This window comes from Equus quagga, chromosome 13 (genome assembly GCF_021613505.1).
Source record: "Equus quagga isolate Etosha38 chromosome 13, UCLA_HA_Equagga_1.0, whole genome shotgun sequence".
NCBI classification, from domain to species: domain Eukaryota; kingdom Metazoa; phylum Chordata; class Mammalia; order Perissodactyla; family Equidae; genus Equus; species Equus quagga.
The window spans coordinates 89146293-89155774 of record NC_060279.1 but is presented as its reverse complement, the minus strand read 5'-3'; the positions used below and the strand labels follow the sequence as shown (position 1 = coordinate 89155774).

Below are 9482 nucleotides of genomic sequence, written 5' to 3'. Positions count from 1 at the left end.
GGAGACAGCGGGGTCCCTCCTCCCCCCCTTTCCCTCCAGGGGGAACCCCCCTTCCCCCCTCCTTGGCTCGGCGGCTGCACCCCCTCCCTTGCCCGCCCCTCCGCCCCTGCCCCCTCCCTCCCCCGCTTGGGGCCTTCCCGGGCCTTCGGCGGCTGCAAAGAAAAAAAGACAGAGAGAGAGAGAGAGAAGGGAAAAAAAAGCAGCAGCGGAGGGAGCGGCGGCGGAGGAGAGCGCGCGCGCGCCCCCTCCCTCCCTCCCTCCCTCCCCCTCCCCCCAATTTCCACCGCGGCCAATTCATGGACAGGAACTACCCCAGCGCCGGCTTCGGGGACCCGCTCGGCACCGGGGCGGGATGGAGTTACGAGAGGTCAGCGAAAGCTAGGTAAGGAGCCGAGGGTGGCCTGGTGGAAGGGACCAAGGGGTGGGGGCCCAGCCGGGCCGGGCCGGACCAGGCCCGCCCGGCGACGCGTGCATCGCAAACTCCCCTCCGGCTTGCAAGGGAGCGGCCTTCCTCGGTTTGCAACAACGCCGCCGCCCCAGTTTGCAAATTGCAAACTCCGCCAAAGCTAGCTCCGGCATGCAAAGGGAGAGATGCAGCGGGAAAATGGGGGTGCAAAACAATTTCGGACGGAAAGGCCTTGGGAAGGTGGGAGGGACTGGCGAAGCAAGGCCTAGACTTCCCCCCATCCTTGGATTCCCGGCTTGCTGACCCCTCCCCCCCGCGCCCCAGGCTCTGCTCTTGCAAAGGTGGGAAGGCAAGGAGAATCAGAACGGAGACCTGGGGGGCGCGCCCCCCCTCCCGGGTCCTATTGTTCCGGGACTGCGCGAGGCCGCGCCACTCGGGGCCCCCCCCCCCGAAATTCCGCGCGCAGAGTGGGCAAGGGGCCCCGCCCCCTCCCTGGCGGGGGGGTGTGTGTGTAAGGGGGGGGGGGTCCTGGCATCTGAGACACGCCCCCTCTGACTCCCCCACCCCCAAAGGCAGAGAATTCTAGTTGATGGCGAGGAGTGGAGTGTTTGACCTCTTGGGTCTGGGCCATGGCTTCGGGCCCTTGCGGCCCTTGCATGGGAAGATTCGGATGTTTCCCGGGCGTGTGGTTGTGTGTGGGAGCGTAGGCCCTTTGCGTGCGTGGCTGGCAGCCTGTTCACCTGCGAATCTGCCCCTTTCCTGCTGTTTATTTGTTTTGCGCCTTCACTCTTCACCTGCTCCCCCGACCCCCCCTTTCTCCACACACCTGAGTTTCCCAGCATGGCTGGGCATGACCCCACGTATGTTAGGACTTTCCATTTGGGACTCCTCGCTCTGTATCTTCCCTTCCCCACGGGTGAGCTGGAGACTCGTTTGCATACATACCTGGCTTTGCACAGGCGCATGCATTTGAACCTCAACCCCCGGTGATGGACGGTGTTCATGTTCACGCTTGTACCTGGTACTTTCCCCGAGTCCTGTCCCCTCCCCACCCTCCATCCCTGCCTTTTGGGGAACAATCTGCCTCCTGCTTCCGACTCGGTTTGCACCACCCCGTGAGGCCCAGGGCCTGTGTGTTCCCACGTGTCTGCAGAAGAGGGGGCGTCCGTGTGCCTCTCTGGGGTTGGCCCCAGGGCCTTGTGTCACCAGCGGGGTCGCGGGCTGTGGTACGAGGTCTGCATTTTCAACTTGAGGCACTTCCTCTGACTCTTCACCCTCTGTTTGTCTCGTCCCTGTGATGTCTGTTCGTAAACGTGAGACGAGGGCTCTATTTAGTGGGGCTTGGGGTGGGGACCATTTCTATGGCTTTTTAGTTGAGCGCCCCGTTTCCCCTGTCTTCTCAACTTTACGGCCCAAGGTTCCTTACGATAACCCCCAGTCACCTGGAAGATTTCCCCGGCCCCGCCTGGGGATTTGAGCGTTCCCTTCTCCCAGGGCACCTTCGGAGGACAACCTAACATCTTCCCCTTCCCCCCAGCTTGGTCTATGGCAGCTCCAGGACCTCGCACCCCGAGACGGACATCTTACACCGCCAGGCCTACGCGGCCCCCCACCCACTGCAAAGCTATGCCACCAACCACCACCCGGCAGGTACGGCCCCCATCCCGCCCCGCCCGGGCTGGCCCTCCCTCCGAGGCAGCTGATTGGTTGCTGAAAGTTCCGCCCCTCCTAATTGGCCGTGCCCTGCATCCTGGCCCGCCCCTTGCTGCCTCTCCTCTGATTGGTTGCTCTGAGGCTGCTTAATTTCACGCCGGATTCGTCCGCCCCTGGCTCTGGCCCCGCCTCTTTCGCTCCAATTGGCCCCATCCTCTCAGCCCCCAAATCCCACCTTCTCTTCCAGGCTTTTCGGCCTCCCCAGCTCACCCCAATCCTTTCCCTTTGGGTTTGCCCATCCTCTTGGCTCCTTGGTTCTGTGAATTCTTTCTTCCTGATTCCATTACTTCCTGATTGGCTCCGATGCTTTGGACCGCCCCCTTTTTCCTTAGATTTGCCCACTACGTTGTTCTCATTCTCTGCCCCTGCCTCTAACGTTTCCGATTGGTCCCCCTCCTGTGATTCCGCTCCCCTCCTTCCTAGATAGACCAGCAGCGAGCTACGTTGCCCAGTTTGATGCTTGACTCTCCCGGTTGCCTCCCTCCCTTTTTTCCTCCCCATCTTTTTTTTCTGGATCCTCTTATGTGGACTCAACCTTTTTCGACTTGTCTTCTGGTTCTTCCCAGTGGTTCCGGTCATCCCATCCCTTTCCCTTGCTGGAAATGCCCGGATCCCTTGCCATCACTCCCCCCACCCCCAAGGACTCTCTGCCCTTTTTGCTCCCACTTTCTTCACTTCTAGATTTTTCTACTTCTTTGTTAACTTTTCCTCACTAGGGCTCCCTGCCTTTGTTATTATGTTACATCCCATCCCACTTACCATCTCCACTTTCTCCTCTTTGAATTTACCTTTTTCCTTCCCTTCGACCCCTTTCTCTGAGCCTGCTTGCCTTTTTCTTTTCCCTTTCAAAACCCTGCTGTATCCCACACCTAGCTGCCTCTACCCTTCTGTCCCTGGCCAGGCCTCTCTGGACTCTTTGACACTGGCCTCCACCACGCGGGCTCAGCAGGGCCCGACGCCTCCGTCATGAACCTCATCTCGGCCCTGGAGTCCCGGGGCCCCCAGCCTGGCCCCTCTGCCTCCTCTCTCCTCTCCCAGTTTCGCAGTCCTTCCTGGCAAACAGGTAAGCCCACTGCCGGCGCAGGAGGGCCAGGGTGGGGCTGGCTTGTGGTCCGCTCTGACCTATTGTCTCCTCCATCATCCCTAGCCATGCACACGCCAGGCCCCACGGAGCTCTTCATCTCAGGTGCCCTGCCGGGTTCCAGCACCTTTCCATCTTCCTCTGCCCTGTCGGCCTACCAGCACCCGGCTTCCTTCGGCAGCCGCCCCTTCCCGGTGCCCTCGTCCCTCAGCCTCCAGGACCCCCCATTCAGTCCCCCAGCTAATGGGCTCCTGTCCCCTCATGACGTGCTGCACCTGAAGCCCTCGCAGGCACCCACGGTGCCCTCCTCGCTAGGCTTTGAGCGCCTGGCAGGGGGCGGTGTCCTGGGGCCCGCTGGTCTTGGCCCAGCCCAGACCCCTCCTTACCGCCCTGGTCCCCCAGACCCACCCCCACCTCCCCGCCACCTCCCAACTCAGTTCAACCTGCTGGCATCCTCTTCTGCTGCTGCTGCTGCCGCCGAGCAATCCTCCCCACAGCTCTACAACTTCTCGGGTGCTGCCCCGGGCCCCCCGCCGCCAGAGCGGGCCCTGCCCCGCCAGGACACCGTCATCAAGCACTACCAGCGGCCGGCCAGTGCCCAGCCCCCACCGCCTCCGCCACCAGCCCACGCCCTCCAGCACTACCTGAGCTGCGGAGGCAGCTACCCCTCTATGGGCCACCGGGCCAACCTGGCCTGCAGCCCCCTGGGCGGTGGGGAGCCCTCCCCGGGCGCTGGGGAGCCTAGCAAGGCTGGGCCCAGTGGAGCCACAGCAGGGGCATCGGGCCGGGCTGCAGGCCCCGAGGCGGCCGGAGGAGGTGGGGCAGGGGGTGGTGGCGGAGGTTACCGCCCCATCATTCAGTCGCCTGGTTACAAGACGGGCAAAGGCGGTTATGGAGCAGCTGCAGGGGGTGCCAACAGGCCCCCACCACCCCGTTCGACCGCCACGCCCAAATGCCAGAGCCTGGGTGGGCCAGCAGCGGCCTATGCCACCGGGAAGGCCTCTGGGGCTGGTGGGGCAGGAGGCCAGGCCTATTCCCCTGGGCAGCCCCAAGGGCTCCTAGGACCCCAGGCCTACGGGCAAGGGTTTGGAGGGGGTCAAGCACAGGACTTGAGCAAAGGCCCTAGCTACTCAGGGGGGCCCCCGCAGCCCCCCAGTGGCCCGCCACCTCCTGGCTTAGCCACGTGTCAGAGCTACTCCCCGGACCAGCTACAGGGGCAGCTCTATGGGGTACAGGGTGAGCCTTACCCAGGGCCAGCTGCCCACTCCCAGGGCCTGCCCACGGCCAGCCCCTCGCTCAGCTATAGTACTGGCCATTCCCCAGCGCTCTCGGGCCACGGAGGAGGCTGGGGGCCCAGCTCCCTGGGGGGCGGTGGAGAGGCCAGCCCTTCTCACATCATCCGCCCACTGCAGTCCCCACCTGCCCCCGGCCGCCCACCTGGAGTCGGCTCTCCAGGAGCCCCTGGCAAGTACCTGAGCTCTGTCCTGGCCTCGGCTCCCTTCCTGGCACCCCCGGGAACCGGCAGCTATGCGGCTGGAGCAGGCGGCTACAAGGGCAAGGGGGACGGCTCAGAGCTGCTGGCGGGCCCTGGCGGGCCTCCGGCCGAGCGCACGGAGGATGAGGAATTCCTCATTCAGCACCTACTGCAGGCGCCCAGCCCCCCGCGGACCTCAGGGGCGGATGGTTTGGTGGGCGAAGATGGGGCGGCGGATGCCTCCAAGGGACTTGGGGGGAGTGGTGGGGCCGGGGGTCCCCCAGGCACACCCTATGAGCTGGCCAAGGAAGACCCCCAGAGGTACCATCTGCAGAGCGTCATCCGTACCAGTGCCAGCCTCGACGAGGGTGCCACAGCGGCCCTGGAGCTGGGCCTGGGGAGGCTAAAGGAGAAGAAGAAAGGGCCAGAACGGGGCGGCGAAACCCCTGAGGGGCTGGCCACCTCAGTTGTCCACTATGGCGCAGGTGCCAAGGAGCTGGGGGCCTTTCTCCAAAAGAGCCCACCACCCCCACCTCCCACGGCCCAGCCGACCCAGCCCACCCCCCATGGCCTCCTCCTGGAGGCCGGGGGCCCGGACCTCCCACTGGTGCTGCCCCCACCTCCCCCCCAGCTGCTCCCCTCTGTCCTCAGCCACACCCCGAGCCCTTCTTCCAGTGCCCCGAAAGTCGGCGTCCATCTCCTTGAGCCAGCCACCCGTGATGGGGCACCCCAGCCGCCCCCACCACCACCCCCACCCCCACCCCCCATGCCCCTCCAGCTCGAGGCCCACCTCCGAAGCCACGGCCTGGAGCCCGGCGCCCCCAGCCCCCGCCTACGACCCGAGGAGAGCCTGGAGCCACCAGGCGCCATGCAGGAATTGCTTGGGGCCCTGGAGCCACTGCCCCCTGGGCCTGGTGACACTGGCGTGGGCCCGCCTAACACTGAGGGCAAGGATCCCTCGGGTGCCTACCGCAGCCCCAGCCCACAGGGCACCAAGGCCCCTCGCTTCGTGCCACTCACCTCTATCTGCTTCCCTGACTCGTTGCTCCAAGATGAGGAGCGAAGCTTCTTCCCCACTATGGAGGAGATGTTCGGGGGAGGGGCAGCTGATGACTATGGCAAGGCTGGGCCAGCTGAGGAGGAAAGTGATCCCAAGGCGGGGACCGGGCCACCTCCGGGCCCCCCTGCCTATGATCCTTATGGGCCCTACTGCCCTAGTCGGGCATCTGGAGCCGGGCCGGAGACCCCGGGCCTGGGCCTGGACCCCAACAAGCCACCGGAGCTGCCCTCCACGGTCAACGCCGAGCCGCTGGGCCTGATCCAGAGTGGGCCCCACCAGGCAGCCCCGCCACCCCCACCACCCCCTCCGCCACCGCCACCTGCCTCAGAGCCCAAGGGAGGCCTGACCTCGCCCATCTTCTGCTCCACCAAGCCAAAGAAGCTGCTTAAGACGTCCTCCTTCCACCTGCTGCGGCGCCGAGACCCGCCCTTCCAAACCCCCAAAAAGCTGTATGCCCAGGAGTATGAGTTCGAGGCTGATGAGGACAAGGCCGATGTGCCCGCTGACATCCGCCTCAACCCCCGGCGCCTGCCTGACCTGGTGTCCAGCTGCCGCTCCCGCCCGGCCCTGTCACCGCTGGGCGACATTGACTTCTGTCCACCCAACCCGGGCCCCGAGGGGCCCCGGCGCCGTGGCCGCAAGCCCACCAAGGCCAAGCGCGATGGCCCACCCCGACCTCGGGGGAGACCCCGGATCCGCCCGCTGGAGGTCCCCACCACCACAGGGCCCGCATCTGCCTCCACACCCACCGATGGGGCCAAGAAACCCCGGGGCCGGGGCCGCGGCCGGGGCAGGAAGGCCGAGGAGATCGGGGGCACCCGGCTGGAGCCCTTGAAGCCGCTTAAGGTGAGGGGGGTGGGGGCCATATTTGAGGTTCCTGGGCGTGATGGGGTACAGGGTTAATATTCTTAAAACCTGTGAATCTGGGGGCTGGGATTCCAGGGTTCCGTGGTTGGGGAGATCTGAGAACTGAAACTTGGGTCCAGAGGCGGGTGGGGGTTGGAACTTGGGTTCTCAGCGTCTAGATCCTAAGATTCTAGATCAGAAGGTTCTAGATTCCTGGGTTTTGTGGGAGGAGGGTCTGGAGACCTGGACTCCTGGGCTGTAAGCAAGGAGAGGTCAGTGAGGAAGGAGGGAGGAACTCCTGGCCTTCTGGAATCTCAGAGAAGGGGTCTGTGGGCTCGAGTTTTCGGGTTCTCCAGGCTGAGAGTCTGGGAATTTGAACTTGAAGGTCTTAAGGGGAGAGGCTGGGGGTCCCAGGCTCCTAGATCTGAGGGAGGAGGGGACCAGGGGCCCCGACTCGTGGGCTCTGACTCCCCACTGCCCCCATATCTAGATCAAGCTGTCTGTGCCCAAGGCCGGCGAGGGTCTGGGACCCTCTTCGGGGGATGCTGTATCGGGCACTGACCACAACAGCCTGGACTCGAGCCTCACCCGGGAGAAGATCGAGGCCAAGATCAAGGAGGTGGAGGAGAAACAGCCGGAGATGAAGTCCGGCTTCATGGCCTCCTTCCTGGACTTCCTCAAGTCAGGCAAGCGCCACCCACCTCTCTACCAGGCCGGCCTGACGCCCCCACTCAGCCCCCCTAAGAGTGTGCCGCCCTCTGTGCCGGCCAGAGGCTTGCAGCCCCAACCCCCTACGGCCCCCACCGTGCCACACCCCCCACCCACCGGCGCCTTCGGGCTCGGGGGTGCGCTGGAAGCAGCCGAGAGCGAGGGGCTCGGGCTCGGCTGCCCTTCGCCCTGCAAACGGCTGGATGAAGAGCTGAAGCGGAACCTCGAGACGCTGCCCTCTTTCTCCTCGGATGAGGAAGACTCTGTCGCCAAGAACCGGGACCTGCAGGAGAGCATCTCCTCGGCCATCTCCGCCCTCGATGACCCGCCCCTTGCTGGGCCCAAGGACACCTCCACCCCCGATGGGCCCCCTTTGGCTGCAGAGGCTGCAGTCCCGGGGCCACCCCCTCTCCCAGGGCTCCCCAATGCCAACAGCAATGGCACACCTGGTAAGCTCTATGAAGATGGTTTGGGGGCCGGGCAGCGGTTTCCTGTTATTTGGGCCACTGGGTATAGTTGTGCAGGTTACGTACTGTTTAAGGGACACCGTTCATGTTGTAGGTGATATAGATTTGCATATTTACGAAGGCAGCTTCCTGATGGAGTGCAAACGAGTGTTTTGAGGAAGAAGTGTTTTTTTCTAATCTGCCCACAGATGCTAAGTGGACTAGCCGGGGCCCCACGGTGGGCATTGGAGAATGCTGGGGCTCAGGGCAGGTTATAAGTGATGGGGACCGGTGGGTGACGGGCTACTGAGAGAGGCTTTGGGAGTTAGGGATGTGTAGTAAAGGACAGAACAGAGAGCTGTCTGGAGGGCAGAGAGGAGCGTAGACTAGTTGGGTCTTGTTGGGGGCAGGAGGAAAAGGCTGGGGGTGTGGTCAGGTCTGGATGGGGTTCTGTGTTGAGAGAAGCTTGGGACAAAATTTGAAGGGCTTTGGGGAACAGAGGCCTTGGGGGATGCAGGAGGTGGGGTTTGGAGGAGGGCATTTGGGGTGGGCTAGGGGCTTGCGGGCTCAGAGGGGTCATAACGGGATGGAGAATGTTTCCCGGGGGGGGGGGTGTAGAAAGGGGGGGGACGAGGACTGAGGATGGAGGAGGGTGTGAGGCTGAAGGGAGGCATCAGGGAAGAGAGGAGAAACAGCAGAGGGTTCGAAGCAGAGTGCCAGGATCTGTTGTACCTGGAGAGAGCCTTGGGGTGAGAAAGCCTTGGAAAGGCCTGGAAGGCTCGGAGCTAAGGCCCCGGGGACAGAGAAACATCCATCCAAGGTGGTAGTGGGGAGCTGGCAGGAAAGGGGGCATTCGCGATCCGGAGAATGAAGAACAGCTCGAGGGAAGCGGGAAACGAGGAGATAGACACACAGAGAGAGTGACTGAGAAGTTGGGAGGAACAGCAAGGAATGGGAGCCCAGACGGGGGCTTTGAGGCAACAGAGAGACCTTTCAGGCCTAAAAGGGCCATGAGGGATGAGAGACAGGTTTCGGGGGCTCAGAATAGCCGCTGGGGCCGGGAAGGCGTGAGCAGGCAGGGTCTTTGGTGGGGTGGAAGGGCTGTGGGGGAGCTGAGCGGCCATAAGGGGCCGGGGGTGGAGGTGGGGGGCTGTGGGCTCAGGAGGGGACATCTCAGGGATGAGAGCGGAGATGCTAAGGATGGTGAATGGCATTTGGGAACCAGGAGGCATGTCAGGAAGGACAAGGAGCTTTGTGGGGACTGGGCTGGGGGGCCTGAGGGAGATGACCGGCGTGGGGGGCGGTTTTGATGGAACAGGAGAGGACTCCTGGCCATGACGGGGGGACACTGAGCAATGGAATTGGGACACGGAACTACGCTGAGACGGAGGGGGTCTTTGGAGGCTGGGCAAGGATGTGAAGGAACAGAGCAGCAGGTCTGGGTGGGAGGGCTTGTTTTGGGACACTGGAGAGAGAAGTTCCAGGGACATGGGCTTCCTGTGGGTGTCTGGGGACAGGAGTGGGTATTCAAGGTCAGGGAAGGGGACAGGGGACAGAGGAGGGTTGAAGGAGGGGGACTCGGGGCAGAAGTGGTGTTCCGTGAAGAAGTGAGTTTGATCAGGAGGGGTGTTGGAGTGCAGGGGTGGAGACAGCGGGAACGGGCTGGGGGCGCCTTTCCCTGACAGCTGGGTGGTGGGGACTTGCGTGACGTGCGGGGATGTCGATGGGCAGCACGTTGATGCTCTGAG

The 9482-nt window shown here is 63.7% G+C and overlaps 1 protein-coding gene across 1 annotated transcript in view; it reads left to right on the top strand.

The window, feature by feature from the left end:
* Nucleotides 1-178: 178 nt before the first annotated feature.
* Nucleotides 179-9482, top strand: part of PRR12 (proline rich 12) — a 24403-nt gene continuing 15099 nt past the window's right edge. Inside the window, exons 1-5 of the mRNA XM_046682146.1 lie at nt 179-382; nt 1944-2056; nt 3021-3182; nt 3267-6580; nt 7071-7850. Coding sequence (XP_046538102.1) covers nt 297-382; nt 1944-2056; nt 3021-3182; nt 3267-6580; nt 7071-7850 — 4455 coding nt within the window. The 5' untranslated portion in view covers nt 179-296. The remainder of the gene's footprint in view (nt 383-1943; nt 2057-3020; nt 3183-3266; nt 6581-7070; nt 7851-9482) is intronic.